The sequence below is a fragment of the Phyllostomus discolor genome, chromosome 9 (genome assembly GCF_004126475.2).
Source record: "Phyllostomus discolor isolate MPI-MPIP mPhyDis1 chromosome 9, mPhyDis1.pri.v3, whole genome shotgun sequence".
NCBI lineage: Eukaryota > Metazoa > Chordata > Mammalia > Chiroptera > Phyllostomidae > Phyllostomus > Phyllostomus discolor.
In genome coordinates this window covers 82888562-82905732 of record NC_040911.2, presented here as the reverse complement: position 1 = coordinate 82905732, position 17171 = coordinate 82888562, and the positions used below count along the sequence as shown (strand labels likewise).

Sequence of the window (17171 nt, the reverse complement as noted above, 5' to 3'; positions counted from 1 at the left end):
AATTGTGTATATCAATTTTCAAAGAAAATTAATTTCAAATGCCCATCCAGTTACTATAAATGTCATCTTACAGTAGAAAGCTAATGCCTGGAAAATACAAAGAATATAATTCATTTTTTCTTTCATTAAGGCATATTAATTGATTGTCTATGTTGAAAAATTACTTATAATATGTAGAGATAATTCTAAAGGTATACATTAAGGGGATAGCATGTATTCAAGAAAATATACTAAAACTAGGCAAGAAATGTGAAATTCTGTGGTGTTTGAATGAAGATCCTGTCCCTCACCTGCCTTCCACTCAACAAGATGAAAATCACTCCAGACTCCAACAGCCCGAACACAGGCTGCCTTGTGGCTCAGCTCCCAGTTGAAACAGTTGAGGATTCTCAGCTCACATGAAATTACTGTACCTCAGTTTCACACTGCACTTTAACAGCAATGAAAAACATTATTTAAAAGGCATATCCATTATTGAACCACTGCCAATATGAAGACAGCTACCTCGATCATCCAACTGTACAACTTGGTCACAGCATTGCTTTCTCTTCTTGAGGCTCCTGGTCGATGGTGATGGGTTAAGGTCTGATACCATTTATGTCACCGTCCCTTCCATGTTCTCAATTCTCAGCAGCCCATTTTTCCTCCAACCACATTTAAGTCATGAGTGAGAGAGAATGGCGCAGGTGACCATGCGGGGTTCTGTGTGAGATTCTGAGAGGACCATGAATGAAGACCCAGGTCTGGGGGCATCACAAACTGTGAGAAGTGGCACTAGGGGCCTGTGGGCAGCAAGTCTGCTCTAGGAAGAGGCATTTGAAGAAGAGTCAGTGACACTTTCAGTCAATCTTTTTTTCCTTAGGCTGAGTATTTCCTAGAAGGAGGGAGACTGCAGGGATGGAGGGTGGCATGCAGCAGGGGAGGAAGGATGGGGCTGCAGAAACATGTTCTTATGTAATTATCTGTTCATCATTCAAGAAGCGTTCCCTGCATGTCTCCTGTGTTCCAGGCTGTCTTCCTCCTGACACGCCTGTCATGAGACAACATACAGCACCTGGCATAAGACTCTGCCACCTCAGCCTTTCTTTTCTCCCCAAGTACTGATGCCCCTTCCCATCCCTTCCCCTCTGTCACAAGGAAGATCAGAGCCAGAACAGCCCTAAGAGCAGCAGGTTCAGGAATTCTCAATAATACTCTACAGTGGGAATTCCTTTAACTTACGAAATACCCAGGGATCAAATAATCTTGAGATGGTCTTCAAGGGAACCACCCTCTCAGCTGCCCCTGCTTCAACTCCCTCTGTCCATTTCCTTCAAAGAAATCCTAAGATGTTGTGGAAACCCTTTAACACCTTTGATGCAGGCCACCTCCTGCAGAACCCCACCTACTTCATAGGAAGTGAGAATCTCTTAGAGGGATCTTAGAGACCCCCGAGAGTATGTATGGAGGTATGTCACCTTCTCTTTACACCATGTTACCTCTCACCCTGTGAGGACTGTGGACTGGACCCTCCTGCTGACATTCCCCTTTCTGGGACAGACCTTGGCCTGCTCTCCCCATCACACAACTTACAGTCAGGCTCTCCACTTCCTGTGGACATAGAGGGCAGGGACACCAACCACCAGCAGCACCTTGAAACCCAGGAGGATCCCTACAAGGACGTCAGTAGATACTCCTGGGCCTAAGAACAGAGAAACAGAGGGGGCCATTAGAGGAGCCCATTCCCAGGGGCCACTACTGGCTCTGTCTCAGGCTGCCTGCACACACCAATGCTCTGAATCTCTTCAATCCTGCTCTGCTCTCAGGCTCAAGGCAGAAATCAGGGTAAAGAGATACTTCATCCTCAGTCACCTCCTTCCTCTTTTGCCATGGCTGTCTTCCTCGAGGAACAGGGTGAAGAAAACTTGTGCTCAGTGACCCATGAGTGCGGCCCCTGATTTACTAACTTGGACCTCACTCCCGTATGAGGCAGGTAGTATTATCCTCAGTCTAAGCAGGAAACTGAAGCTCTGAGAGTTTATGGAGGTCACAGATTAGTGAGATTCAAACCTAGAAAATACATCACTCTTGTCTATTCGATGATCCTAAGCCCTTGTCTTTTGAGCAAAACAAGACCATCCTCTTAGAGTGGTAGGAACAATGTACTTCTCATGAGAGCTGCAGCTGGAAAACATCCCAGGATTCAAAGAAATGACGTCAAAGATTGGGAGGAGCTGAGACATCATTCAGTAAGCTGTCACCCCTGGGTCCATGTCACCTGAAACCTTTCTACTGCACACAGAATGTCAGATCTGGGAAAGCACATTTTTAGACTCTTATAATGACCCATTTTTGCTTAAATAAAGAAACAAAGACATTAAATAATTCATTATAATTGAAATAATCCTTAATGTAGGATTGAAGAATTCACCTATTTCCTGTGGGATGGTGGAGAATGGCAATTCCCAGCTGAGAGGCTGTCTGGGACTTTCAGGGGAAGGGAGCTTTGTTGTAAGTTTGCACCCCTCCTAGAGGGCAGCCCGGGTCAGAGGACCAGCTGGACTGGGAGTAAGTACAAAGGCTCAGGCCCTCCCCTCCAAGTAAACAACTCTCAGAGACTGTTCTCTGTCCAGGTCTCCATAGAGAGGCCAAGTCTGGAGCCTGCATTGCAGTTCAACAGCTCCCTCTCCTGCTCCCTCTCCCACTCCTTCACTCCCTCAGGCATGTGGACCCTGACAGCTCCCCACAGTGAGCTTCCCACACTCTTATGTCCATTTAGAGTCTGCTTCCCAGGAAAACTGACCTATAGGAGCATGTCTGGGAGCCCTCTGGAGAACAAACATGAAAATGCAATTTAGAAACTGGATCACTCATCAGCTGACTGGTCAAGAAGACCCAGCTCTGACTGGAGGAAGACCAGGGGTCAGCCCCTCTGGCCCTGTGGATGTAATGGTTAAAATTTTCACTGGTGGTGAACAGGAATCTCTAACAAGGACAAAGGAATAACAGGGCATCAGTCATTAGGAAATTAGTTGGGAAATGGTAAGTAAAAGTAGTATGTGCTTGGATGGCTGCTCTTGGGACATCAGTCCTTTGGAGAAAGACAAAGAAGATTTAAGAGGGATTAATTGTAAGGTAAAGGTTAAGTGTGAGCCAGAAAAGTTTTTTCATAGTAGTGCAGATTGTTTTACTTCTAGAACCATAGAGCAGACAAAATTGAGATTTGAGTCAAGGATGTAATTGTAGGAGTAGCAGGACACAGAGGAGATTGAACTCTCCACTTCAATAGGCCCTCTCTGCCAGAGCAGGGCCCTGACTGGGAGACAGGGGGCTCTGAGATAGAGGCCCATGGGTCAAAGCACTCAACAATCTTCAGTCCCATTTTGGGCTGCTGAGAACACTGGCAGCAGCACAGCTACTTAAATGCAACTATGGCCTCTCCAAACCAAGAAAAATCACAAAAGGGAAAGTAAATCTTACACACAACTCGCCTCAGGATTACTTGAAAAGAAAATGTAAAAGTGTCAAAATAACTGTAAGTGAAACAGAAGAGTGACCAAATTGTAGTGCAAAGTCTTCCAGGTGGCACCTTCCCACCCTCACTCAGGCACAAGGCACAGGGCAGCTGGCAGAAGGCCTGAGAGCTACTGAGGATACACAACCACCAATACTGAATCCACCCTAACTCTGAAATACTGCACAGTGTCCTGGAGTACAGAGCACAGACCAAAGGAGAAGATTTCAAAGTAAATCTGCACAAAAGGGTTGGCACAGAATCCACATAATCTCTGACTATGTTACCTTTTCTGGCAACAGGATCTGGTCATAGTAATTAAGAAGTGAAATGGGGACATAATTCAGGGTTTCCCAAGTGGAGCCAGCAACATAACAGATCCTGCTAAGTAAGTGAAAGGGGAGGCAGATGAGCCAGAGAAGGAGATGTGATGACAGGGCCAGAGCTCAGAGTGCTGTGGGGCCTCAGCAGAGGGTGCAGGCAGCCTGTAGGGCTACAAAAGGCAAGGTCCTGGATTCTCCCCTAGGGCCTCCAGGGGGAGCCCAGTCCTGCCCACCCACTGCAGACCTCTGACCTCTAGAGCTGGAGATAATAAACCTGTGTTGTTTAAGGCACTGAATGTGTGGTGATTTGTTATAGCAGCCATAGGAAGCTAATGCAAAGAAGCAGGAATGTTATAAAAGGACAGAGGAGATGGAAGAGACAGGCAAAACTTCCGCTGAGAAAAGGCAAAAACATAACAGAAAAAAAAAGGTTGTTTGGCAACTGCATGTTAACTGGAAAAGGAAATAGCAGAGGTGGGAAATTTAGAATTCTAAAGACAACAAAGAAAAAAAACTATCAGGACTCAAAACCATGTCTTCTTTATTGAAACCAACCATCCACCATGTATCTGCATCAATATATGTAGATTTTGCTATATTGACAGAAGAGATGTTCATTCATCTAGAAACAGTGTAAAACACATCAATGCCATAAACATGACCGAAAAGACATGCATTGTTACGCGACCCACATTGGCCCAGGACTGCAGTGGCCTGAACTCTCAGATGCTGGTACAGACTGTGACATCCCAGTGCAGAGGGTCATGTTTGTATCTTGCACTTTGCTTCAGCCAGTCAACCCAGATAGCCCAAAAACCGTTTCCAGGTTAGTGCTCAGCAGTGTGCAGGGCCAGGCCCACTGAGGGCACCTGGAAGTAACTGCCTGCTCTGAGACACGAGGGAGGTGGAGACTCAAAAGCAAACCCAAGGTGGTGCGGGGAAGATGGCAGAGACTGATCTCTCCTGCTCTCCTTGTTCAGCACTGCTCCAACCCCTGGAGATAACACCAGGTTCCAGCACAGGAGGACTGGAGACATGGGAGAAAAGGCACACTAGCTCGGGACCTGAGGATGGGAGAAGGAACTTGGCATTCAGGCATCGGAGGTGGCACCATCCTATCACACCAGGCACAGAATGCAACCCAGGTGTGGCATTTAAAAAGTCCAAAATCAGTCGTCTATGTTCCCACCTCAGGAAACAAGAAAAGGGGGAACAAAATCAAAGCAAAACAAGCAGCAGGAAGGAAATTATAAAGAAGACAAATATCAATGAAATTGAAAACATAGAAACTCACTGAAACAAAAAGGGGGTTCTTTGGAAAGATCTATAAAATTGAAAAATTTCTGCCACTACTGATGGAGGAAAAAAGGAATGACACATTTTCATATCAGGAATGAAATGGGATAGCACCACCGACCCCGCAGACATCAGCCGTGTATGAGGGAATCTCTGAGCAACTCTGCAGGCAGACGGGTGTGATGACTGCTGGTCCACTGTCTCAATCTGGGGAAAAGGAGGCCTGTGCTGGGACCACCCACGGTCACTTGGATGACGGTCCTGACTCAAACCCCACGTCCTCAGAGCTCCTCTTGTGGAATTTCACAGAGAAGCAGATTCTGGCATTTGTGAGTGACCTTACTGATGCAGATGGGAAAGTCTAGGATGGAACAGAGACCAGGAGGAGGTTGGAAAGAGCAAGGAGGAGGGAGGGGCTGACGTGGACAGTGGATGCAGGGACAGTTAGGAGAAGGAAGGGAGAGGCAGGCACTGTGCGTCCATCCCTCCCTCTTTCTTTAATGTGTATTGATATCAAAAACATCTATAAAGACATGTACCAAACTCTTACCAGTGATGACTCTTTTAGTGGCGGGTTTGTGGAAGGGGATCTCCCTCTCAGATTCTACTTTCTATCAATAAACTTTAAGTTTTTTTCTATAGTAAGCACTAATTGCTATTTGTAACAGCAAAATTTAAAAAGAGCTGAGTGAGTTGCAATAGAGGTCTCTCCCTGGACTTTACCTTTGTCCTTCTTCTGAGCGGAGGCCTCCAGGGTGAGGTTCCTGTTAACGGCCGGCTGTCCATCGTGCTGCACCAGACAGGTGAGCACCATGGCCTCCCCACAGGCAGATGAATTCACCAGGATCCAGCTCCTCAAGTTGAAGGTCCCATCTTTGTTCTCTGTGTGGGTTGAAGGCACTTCTGTTCGGGACATTTTTCCATTCTCCAACCAGCTCAGCTGTAAGTGCTGGGGGTAAAAGTTCTTTACCTGGCAGGTGACCACATGCACCTGGTTCTCTGACATGGCATGTTGGGAAACCTCCAACGTGGGCGGAACTGAAAGAGCACAGGACAGGAAGGTCTGACCTCGTGGAAAAGACAGATCACAGGTGTGGGCCCCATAACATAGCCTCCCAACCTCAGCAAGGGTATCACAGGGGACAGGCACTCAGACATGGGGGATCTCCATGTGAATGAAATCACTAAGCACAGTGCCCTGCACATAGTAGGTGCTCATAAACTGGGACCTGCTATTAGGGTAATAGGAGTGAAATCACCAAGCACAGCCCTGGAATGCAGTTGGAACATAATCACTGTACAAAATAAGTGAAGTCACCAAGCACATAGTGGCCAGGTTTATAGTAGATACCCAGTTATTGGAGTTGCTATTGGTAAAGTAGATGAAACTACCAAGTACACTGGTAAGTGATCACCTGGTCACTGCCATTAAACAGTGGTGAGTGACAGGTGAGTGGTGATGGGAAGGATTGTCAGGAATTACATTCCTGGGAAATTAAGTTGGAACAAAGAGCAGGAGGAGGCACACACTTAGTGGGTAGGAACCAGGTATGAGGGACATCTACCTCGGATGGTCTCAGACAGGTTGGCAGTCCCACGAAGAGGAGGGCCCCCCTTCAGGGTGGCATGTTCCACCTGGCAGATGACCTGGGAGTGGACATCCCCCTGGGCCAGCCGCACCGTGGCTGTGCTGGAGATGCTGTAGGAAGGGCTGTCTCCCTCTGGGTCCACGGTGGGCTGGGAGGCTGGGAGCTCATTCCCATCTTTGAACCATCTCAGGACGATGTTTCTGGGGGAGAAGCTGTGGGACTCACAGGTGAAGCTCACTGTCTGCCCAGGTGTGGCCCTGCCTGTGGGGGCTGACACCACAGGGGGAGAGGGTTGAGCTGTAAAAGGAGCACAATGAACAATGAACATGATTGTGACCATCACCACCAGTGACAAGCATGTGACTCTGTAAGGATCCTTCTCATATATTGTTTTCTGTCCTCTAACAATGCTGGGAGGGTGCGTCATCATCCTCATCCATCAGAACAGGACACTCGGGTCCCCAGAGGTGAACTCTGAGTGAGGGGCAGGGCCCAGAGGGAGCTCCAGGCCTGAGGTCAAAGTGCACCTTCCTTCCCCCTCAGGTGACCTCCCTCCAGTCTGGGCTTGGGAACAACGGCACTGAGCGCTCTCCCTCTTGGTATTAACTCCCCTGTCTGGCCTCACCTGACACCTCCTCAACCTCACAGACAGTGTTCACAGAGTGAATGTGGGGGAAGCCATGAGGGTGGGACCCCATGGAGTGGAACAGGCTGGCAGCCAAGGAGAGGGGCAGCCTGGGCACATCCCAGTCCTGTCTGTGAGAGGGGACAGCAGGCACTTCTCCTTCCTGGGCTGCAGGGAGGGTGAAATCCAGCAACGGAAGTTGTTTTGCTTTGAGTGAAACAGAAGATGCTTCGCAAAGGTGAATAAACACAGGTCCATCTTGAACTTGGACTTAAATTATATCTGGAACTCTCCCTTCAAGCACTAATAAGTTTACTCCATAATTTTCATTATTTGAACAAATATTCCAGTAGGGTCGAACACGTGTCAATTGCTCAATTTCAAGGGATGGGTTTGGGATGATTTTCTGATTTTGAGTTATTCTCTGGGGTATGTTTTGGCTTCAAAAAGAAGAGTGCCAAGAGAGTCAAATGTGGTTAGTTTCCCAATCGTCATGAAATGAGAAGAGATGCAGACACAGGCCCCTGAAGCAGGCAGCACCCCCCACCCCCACCCCCGTGTCCTGAAAGGATCCGCACTGATTGTAAGGATCATTGAATCAAAGCAAGTGCTGTTTCTCCCTGTGGAAAGATTCTGCAGGGTGTCTTGAAATTGTTAATTATCACCCAACACCTTCTCTAACGGTGGACAGACATCAAATATGAAAAAGCATTAGTGTTTGTAAACATCCACCTTGCTTCCTAAAACTCATCAAACATTTTGAGGACATAGTTAAAGGGGTGTCACTTGAAGAAGTCATGCAAATCCTAGCAGCCTGGATGTCACTGGGGGGATAGATGCTGGGATCAGTTACTATGGATCAAGAGCCTCTTGGGCTCCTGCCAATGCTCTGATGCCTCTGCCCCCTCAGCTGCTCACCTTCCTGCTGCCCTGCAGGCTGGCCCTGGTGAACTCACTCATGGGAGGAGGCTGAGAGAGGAACCTGGCTGGCCAAGGGCACACAGGGAGCAAAGGGCAGGGCTCGCCTCTCTGCCCTTGGGTTAATTTTAGCATCTCTGTTCTTTGTCATTGAGCCTCAGTGTCTGTTTCTGCATGAAGTGGATCAAAACACCACCTGGTAGGAGGAGTGAGGAGGTTTGTGAAACACAGAGACTGGTGTATAGAAGGCACTTAATAAATAACACCTATGACTGTAGCATGACATCTGGTATTTCTCTTTCTGACATGGCTGATTTGTTCTGTGGGAAGAAAAAACAAACCCATAATAGGAACACCCAGGAAAGTCTCAAACCCTGCTTTCCATAGCTGCTGTGCAAACACCCAGATGAAAATAAAAGCAAAGAAACCACCTAATTAGGGTTCTCTCACTATTCATTTTAATGCTCCCTCCCCTCAGGAAACAAGTTTGGTGAATTAGTTTTCAAAACACACAATAGGTCACAGGCATTTCCCTGCACATCAGCTATTTACAGAAACTGGGAGCATTTTGAAAAAGGAGAGCAGATTCCAGGACTGACAAGCTGGTGTGTTGGGCAGGAAGGGCTCTGGGACTGAGCAGTTAGTATTTGTGGGGTTTCAGAGACTGTTCACACATACATGTGTTTGAACATAGGAAGGTGTCCCCAGCCATGGAGCTTGGATCTCACAGGGTGTCTAGGTGCACGTCCTCAGGCCTAGAGACAGCAGGGTGCCACTCTCAGCCCCCTCTGCTCCGAGGGAGGGTGTCCCTGCCCCTCCACTCAGGCTCATTTTCTAGGTCATCTGATGAGCTGTCTGGCACAGGAGATTCTGAAGCACCAGCACTACCCAAATGTGTTGTTCTCACATCCCAGCAGCAGGGGGAGCCACTTCTGTCAGGGGAAAGAATACGAGGTTTCCTCTGTGACCCCAGAGAACATCCAGCTTAGGGTCTTCAACCTCTGGATAGTGAAGAACTTCAGCTGCCAGACCCACGTCTGAAACTTATCATATTTTTCAGACTATAAGACTCACTCCCTGCCCACGCCCCCAAATTTGGGAGGAATAATGGTTGTTAATACTGTTGTTGAGTTCTGCTTACATTTATACTGGTGAAATATTATGCTATTTATGTTATTAAATATTTACCACATTTTTTGCTTCAAAAATTTCCCCCTTCTAAAACCTACGTGCATCTTATGGTCCAAAAAATAGGGTACATCAGAATTCCTAGGGTGGAGCCAGGGTCTGGGGACCTTTTCAAAGTTTCTGAGGTGATTCCAATGAGCAGGGAAGGGTGAACAGCACAGAACTCCACCTACAACCACATCATATTGAGGCTTGGGAAGGAAAGTGTCCCATCGAAGGCCCTATGTCTTTGTCGTAGCATAGCCCACACTCATCACACATCTACTACGTGCCAGGTACTGCTCTGACCACTGCGCATGCATTCACTCACTCAGTCCTCAGAGCTGCTCTGTGAGGTTGGTGCTGTCCCTGACAGATGAGGACACCAGGCACAGTGTGGGCAGCGATGTGTCAGAGGTCACAGGCCAGGAAGTGGCAGAGCTGGGATCTGGGACCAGGCAGGGAGCTCAGCCAATGCACTCACCAGCTGGGCACTGATGCTCAGTGACACCCTGACCTGCCCACCGGGGGCTTTCTAGACATCCCCTCCTGTCCTCACAGACCCCTGAGTGGGAGCTGGGACTATCACCCCTGCACAGATGGGGACACTGAGGCCCCAGGGACACTGAGACTTGCCCAAGAGTGGCCAGGTGGGGGAGGACACCTTCACTCACTGAGGCTCTGCCCTCTCACCAGGCTCACTGTAGCCTCAGTCCTTCCTGTAGAGGGTAGGGAGAGCAGCCACTGTCTGCAGGTGAGGAAATGCGGCCAGCAAGAGAGAGTGGGCCATGACATGAAATAACACCCAATTTGGGAGCAGCTCTGTGCTGGAAGATTCAGACAGAGCACCTCAAATCCTTCCACTCTCCCAAAGGAGCCCATGATTATCACCATCTTACATGGGAGCAAAGGGAGGCTGAGAGAAATGGAGGGGCTGTCCCTCACTCAGTACTAGGTTCTGGGGTATTTGCTGTGGCCCCCAATTCATGTCCATCCACACAGAGCCCAACACTGGCTGCATACTCCTCTTTGCTCTGTGAGAATTTTGACTTTAAGGAATAATAGGGAGGAGTCAACTCCAAGTGACCAGGACTTGAGACCCTCTCGCAATAAACAAAAGACATGGCCTCCTGGAAAATGAGTCTAGAATAGGAACTCGGCTCATGCAGGGCCCCAACCAGCTTCTAGGAAATGGCTTCCCCTCCTTTTCCTGAGTCTGCATGTCCAGGATTGTTATTCAAGGTGTTTCTGGGGTGCTGTGATCCCTGTTTGCTGCTCTGTCAAGGCCACTGTCCCCAGGCTGCTCCTGCAGGTGCTCAGAGAGGGACAAACAGCACAACAGAGGGGGAAAGCCTCCCAAATTCTTCTGTATGCTGAGTCCTGTCACTAGGAGCAGGGTCAGCACATGGTGAGACTTTTGCATACATGTCTGATCTGGGTTGTAAGGTTATCTATCCTGCCCATCCAAGAGAACCTGTTAAAAAGTGCTTATAGCTGAAGACAAAACAATTGAAGTTTTAAAAGACAAGTTTGGAGCTTTCTGCACTCTTTGACAAGCACAGTGAGGTGTGGCAACAACCAGGGGCTGTCAGTAAGGCTGTTTGGGGTCAATCTTAGCTTCCCTACCTGCTAACCAGTCAGTTCCCCGCTCTGAGCCTTAGTGTCTTCATCAGTTAACAACAACCTCTGTCACAGCACTGGTCATAAGAGTAAACGTCATGGGGAAGGTACGGTACCTAGAACACTGCTGATCCTGCCCACTCCCACCTCCCTGCCTTCTCATCCAGGGCATCTTCTTGGGGAGAAGGAACCAGGACTTTACCAGGAGCAGCAGATCTGAGATGGAGGCACACACTGCCTGTGATTGCCTAGGCAAGGGACACATTATTAGGAACTACTGTAATATCAGAAAATTTGGGATAAAACCACCTTCCCTGCCAATGTTCAGGGGTTGTGGGAGACTCCATTGCTACCACATCAAGGAGGAAAATTGGCAATATCCACACAAATTAAAATCAGATACCCTCTGACCCAGCAATGCCACTCCCAGTGGGCATCTCCCTCTTGATCCAGTGACACAAGGGCAAGGTTCTCCCCTGATCACTGTTCTAATAGCCACAGGTTGGGAACAACTTATATCCATCAACAGACTGTCAGTGAACGATGCTGTCTCCCTACACTGGAGGGTGAGGCAGCTGTTGAAGAAGGGGCAGCTTTAGGTGCTGATGTGGATGCTTGTTTTGGGGGGATGGGGCTGAAGGATCAAGTGAATTTCAATGACCTTGGGCTTCAGGGTCTGAAAATGAGGGCACCTGAACCTTTGAGAAAACAATGAAAGAAATATTCTGGCTTTTTGTTCAGTGGTTTGGTGTAATAACCTTTTAATTTGAACCTACTATGTGTGAGGTCTTCCATGGAAAGAGGCTCTTACGACAGGACAGGAAGGAATGTTCCTTGGACTCAGACTGGACTCTGGGATGATGACTTCATGCACTGGCCATGTGACCAAAGGCAAAACTACTGTCACATTTTGGCCACAAGCTCCCTTGTTTGCATGGGGGTCAGGCAAGGTGGTCTAACAGTGCTTTGTGTTCAGACATCCTAGGATTCAGGATCCTGGGTCTCTGGCAGAAAACTCTAAGTGAACATTTTTGCTGTCCTAATGGGGTGACCCTGAAGGCACCCACACTTGTAGTAACCCTCTTCCAGAATACAGGACATCTGAGAAAACTCTGATGAGAGCCCGAGTGACAGTGTGACCGGGTCCCTGAAATAAAGGGGGTTTATCAGACAGACCCACAGTGAGCACCCAACCTCTGGCACCTCCTCCCAGCAGGGCTGGCAGAGTAAACAGGGAGGCTGTGACCCTTAGGAATGTCTTCTCATGTGATGCTTCTGAGGAGGAAATAAAGAAACATGTCCCCATCCCTGCCCTGCATGGATCTCTCCCAGCTGCAGGGAGGAGAAGGAAGCTTCTCGGGAGAAGAGCTCTGCCTGCTCAGTGCCCTGCAGCTCCCTCAGCACCCAGGGTAGAGCCCGGCTCCCAGTGGGTGTCAGTGAGTGTCAGTGAGAGGGGCTCGGCCACACTGAGGGGAGCACTCTCTGGAGGAACTGGTGAGGCCTGACCTCGTGATGCGCAAGTCACTCAGACCTTCAGTTCCCTCATTCCTGGGCAAGGGGCTGGATGAGATTGGAAAAGGCAAGGACAGAGAGGGGGGTCAAGCAAATGAGGGCTCCAGTCTTTTCCCACCATTTACCAGCCATGGGGCCTGAGAAGATAGTAGGACGTCTCCAGGCCTCAACTTCCCTGACCTGCAGGAGGGGTGACAACAGACCAGCAATCAGATCTTGAGTATAATTGCCCACAATGACACCTGATTACTAGTTTCTGCTCTAAAAACAAAGTTTATTCTTATGGACTTTTTGTCACACACCAGAGACAGAGGATTGCACTGTACTCACCACTCACGGTGAGCCGAGTGCCTGCTCCAGACTTGAGCTCTGTGTCAGGGCTTCCTTTGCGGAACTTCACACAGTAGTAGGTGCCGGTGTCTGCTGGGGTGATGTTGCTGATGTGGATGGAAAAGTCCGTGTTGTTTTTCCTTGTTACATCTGCAGCACTTGTTACTCGGGGGGAGTGGCCTCCTTTCTGACTGTAGATGAACTCCCGGCCTGGCCCTGTCCCCCTGAACCACATGACAGGCCCCACAGGGGAAATGGAGGTCATGGTGCAGCTCAGAGTGGCCGTTTCTCCTGCTGCCACTGCTACTGACTTCTCAGGCTGAATCACCTGCAGCTCCTCACCTGCCCCTCCTGGAGGGAAACACAGAGCAGTTATTTATCCTCCATGTGTGATCCTGTGGGTTTTGTCAAGTGTTTATCAGCAACAGCTTTCATTGATGGAGTGCACACTCTGAATGGGCCTGGAGTTGAGCACACAGCATGTGTCATACATGTGACCCTCACAATACGCCTGTAATGTGAGACCCTATCAGGTATGAGGAACCTGAGGCACCGAGAGGTAAAGTGATGGGACAAAGAGTGGGTTTAAATCTTTCCCGCCAAGCGGTTCTGCTTGGTGCCTGCATTGGAGGGTGTGTGCTGGAACTTTTCCTGTGACACTGGGCTGCCCAGCTGAGCCTAGTGGCTCCTGGCAGAGTGACTCATCCAGCCTGAGGAGAAGGAGCGTGTCTGTCCGTCCATCTGTGCCTGAGACACTAAGGCAGCCATGGCTGATCTTGTAATGATGACGAAACTAGTTGCTAAAGACTCAGTGAATTTTTACCCCAACTTTACCTCAACTTCAACATCTCCCGTGAAAGGGACTGTGCTGCTGAACGTGAGCCTCAGGTAGGAACTGATGTAATGAGGAGAAGTTTTCTAGGTAATGGTTCAATTTCAAAATTCTTTCAGATTATAAAAAGAACATTAACAAAGAAACACTGAGAAGTTTTAAGGATGAATGCAGTTGGCTGGACATGTTTTAAAGGAATTTGGCCCTGAAAGAAAACCTCATAATGGGGTTGTTTGTCTTCCTGAAATGCAGCTGTGTGAGTTCTTCATGTATTTTGGAGATCAAACCCTTGTCCGAGGTATCATTGGCAAATATGTTTTCCCATACGGTTGGTTCCCTTTCATTTTGCTGTTGTTTTCTTTTCTTCAGATTTAGCAATAATGTCATGGGTGTGACACTAAAATCACAGGCGACAAAGAAAAAGCAAAGTCCCTCAGAGGAGGCAGCTATGGCACCACCAATAAACCCTGTGTTCTTCTCTGTTTCTCAGCTTCTGCTCAGGGAGAAAATCTGTGGGTCACCTTTGCAGAGTGTGAGCTGGTGAAACCCTCCCACTTAGCACGTTTGTGACCATACACCCCCAAGGAGGCCATGTGCTGTGACAGGGCAGGTTCTTTCTTGTCAAGAACAGGAGACTGACTAAATTTGAGGTCAGGAGAAGAAGGATGGGGACAGGGAAGCTGAACAGCTGAGACAAAAACGGGAGTGACAGAAATGACAGGAATGCAGGAGTGACAGGAGAAGTGGAGGGAAAGGAGGAGGAAGAGAGAAGAGACATCAGAGGGTGGAGAGGAGCTGGGAATGGCAAACTCTGCGTCTGTGCTTCTGTAAATCTCACATCTACATCCGTGACCCAGGCCTTTCCCTGAACTCTGGGCTGTATGTCCAACTGCCCACACTATGTGTTTCTTCTATGGAAACAAACACCTCACAGTTAACATGTCCAAAGTGAACTCCTGAGTTTCCTCCACAGCTCTCTCCATCTCACCTGAGCCATCTTCATTCTTCCAGATGCTCAGGTCACCAACACGTGGAGTCTTGCTCTCCCACCCCGAATCCTGTGCATCAGAAATGCTGTGGCTCCATTTCCGCATGCACCCAAGTCTCCAACTTCCCGCTGACTCTACCGGCTACTGTCCTGTACCAGTCATTTATTTGCATAACTGCTCTGTTACTTCTCTCTGTCTCCTCTTGGAGTCTATTCTCAGCCAAGTGCTATGATAATTCAAAACTTATGTCAGATTAGATCACTTCTTTCTTCAAAACCTTGCACAAAGCAGGAAGATTCTACTCTCATGGACTTTGCACGTGCTGTTCCCTGACAGGAAGACTCTTTTCTGAGATGACACTGTGGCTCACTCCCGACCTGTGGTTAATCTGGCTCAAACCTCATTTTTTCAAGGATGCTCACCCAGACTACATGGTTTAAAGTTCATAGCACCTTAGAGATTCCCCCAATTCTCCTATTTAACAATACTTTAATTTCCCCCTAAATATTATTTTCTAATATTCTATATCATCTATTTTTATTCTGTCTATTGTTTACTGTCATTTCCCCACTGGGATACAAGGGATACAAGCTCCATGAAGGCAGCTACCTTGTCTCTTTTATTCGCCAGCACATCCCGAGTTCCCATAATGTACCTGGTACATTGTACAAATCCAATAAATATTAGAATTATGTGTGGGAATTGCCCAGTCAGACTCCTCCTGGAAATCTTGAAGCCTATTTTAAGTCAGCAAATCTATAGAATTTATGTCAGAAACTGGGTTTCCCAACTAGGTGATGTGGTAAAAAACAAAAGCATCTGGTGCATGTGCAGGAAGAGGAGTAACCCAGGAGCAGAGAACCACAAACCTCTCCCCCAGCACCCATCCTCCCCACACCCACTGGTCCAATGGAACACATCTCATGGGATGGATGTGGCATAGCAGGGACACCTGTGAGCTCTAGGATGAGACTGTTTGGGTTCAAATAAAAGATAAATCACCTACTGTTGAGTGACCTTAAACCCCTCTGTGCTTCTCTGTTCTCTTCTATAGGTACAGGTGACAAGAGGACCTGCCTTGGATATAATGACCACGACAGAGAGCACACGTGGGAATTTCCAACATATCTGCACGTGGTGAGTGTTCAGGTGATTGAAAAGGCATTACTCATCATACTTCCTAGAGCTCTGATGCTTCATCTGACATTAGAGGATGTAGATGTAGATATGGATATCGATATAGGTAGATATATTGATATTGATATTGATATTGATATTGATATAATTATAGTTGCAGATACAGGGAGGCATCTCTGTATCTGTTATCCACTTCTTTCCAGTCACTCCCATCCCTTATAAAAGAAGGAATCCAATATAATAATGCACACTTGTACTCATTTTACCAAGAGAGAAGCTTGCTTGTCTTAAGAATTCAGGGAAAGTGAAGGGTAAGTTTACAGAAGTAGAAAGAAAGGAGGCAACAGGGAGAACCAAACATCTGTTCATGTGCATTTCCTGTAGACTGACAAGGGCTTGAATTAAACAGCAAGAAAAGACTTTTCAAAAATCTCATGGGTCTGTGTGCATGCACTTACACCAACTGTACACACAAACATGCATGGGTATATATGTCACGAATATGTATACAAGTGTGGCCTTGCATTCCAGTCACAGGTTGTTTTGAAGATTAAATTAAACGATTATACATATTAAATGCTGAGAACACGCTTGGCACACAAGCTCCATGCCACACACCACTAACAGAAGTTCCTGAGTAAACAGCAGAACCTGAACTGTGGGTCTCTGAGTGGCCCAATGGGAGATGCCTGTTCTTCCTCTTTGCTCTCTGTGATTTCTGATTTCTCCAAAATCAGCCTCCACTGAGAAGCTGAACAGCATCACATGATTAAAAGATGACCCCTGCAGCTGCTGGGCCTGGACTTGAACCTGTCTGAACCACTGCCTCACATAGGTCTCGTTGCCAATTTACTCTTTCTGCCTCAGTTCCCTCATCTGCAAATCAGGGATAAAAGTCATAGTTCTCACACAGTCATATTATGAGGATTAGAGGGGTTAATACTGTCACAGTTATGGTTTGAAGCATCATCTGTTTTGATGCCTCTAGTAAACAGGCACAGACAATGGATCCACAGAGGAGACTCCCAGATCCCAGATTTCATGCTCTCAGATAATGCCCTGCCCTTGGCCTTCTGTGAAAGCACTGGGTGATTCACCCTGCTTTCCTGGTGGCCCTAAAATTTCTGAAGGTCAGGAAGAGGTCCAGGGGTAGAGAGAGGAGATTCTACCCCAAGACATGCTCACCTGTGAGGCCCAGCAGCAGAGTCAGCAGCAGGCAGGGAGGAGGGAGGGGCCAGGAGGCAGGGACCAGCATCCTGGAGGCCTGAGGAGTCTGCTCTGTCCTGCTGTGTGCTGGGAGAGACGGGACTGTGCTCTGTGGGAGGGGAGTGGCCCGACAT

General features: G+C 48.0%; 1 protein-coding gene across 4 annotated transcripts in view; it reads right to left on the bottom strand.

Annotated features, from left to right (window-relative positions):
* LOC114506266 (signal-regulatory protein beta-1-like) overlaps positions 1–17171 on the bottom strand; it is an 85927-nt gene that overhangs the window by 39164 nt on the left and 29592 nt on the right. Inside the window, exons 1-6 of one of the 4 annotated variants that reach the window (XM_036009648.1) lie at positions 17017–17138; positions 12874–13224; positions 6678–6998; positions 5836–6150; positions 1573–1681; positions 930–1030 (exon numbers count right to left, since the gene is read on the bottom strand). In XM_036009648.1, coding sequence (XP_035865541.1) covers positions 1575–1681; positions 5836–6150; positions 6678–6998; positions 12874–13224; positions 17017–17086 — 1164 coding nt within the window. In that variant the 5' untranslated portion in view covers positions 17087–17138 and the 3' untranslated portion in view covers positions 930–1030; positions 1573–1574. Of the gene's footprint in view, positions 1–929; positions 1031–1572; positions 1682–5835; positions 6151–6677; positions 6999–12873; positions 13225–17016; positions 17139–17171 lie in introns of those variants that run through there. The other 3 variants (XM_036009650.1, XM_036009649.1, XM_036009651.1) reach the window with 3 other exon arrangements.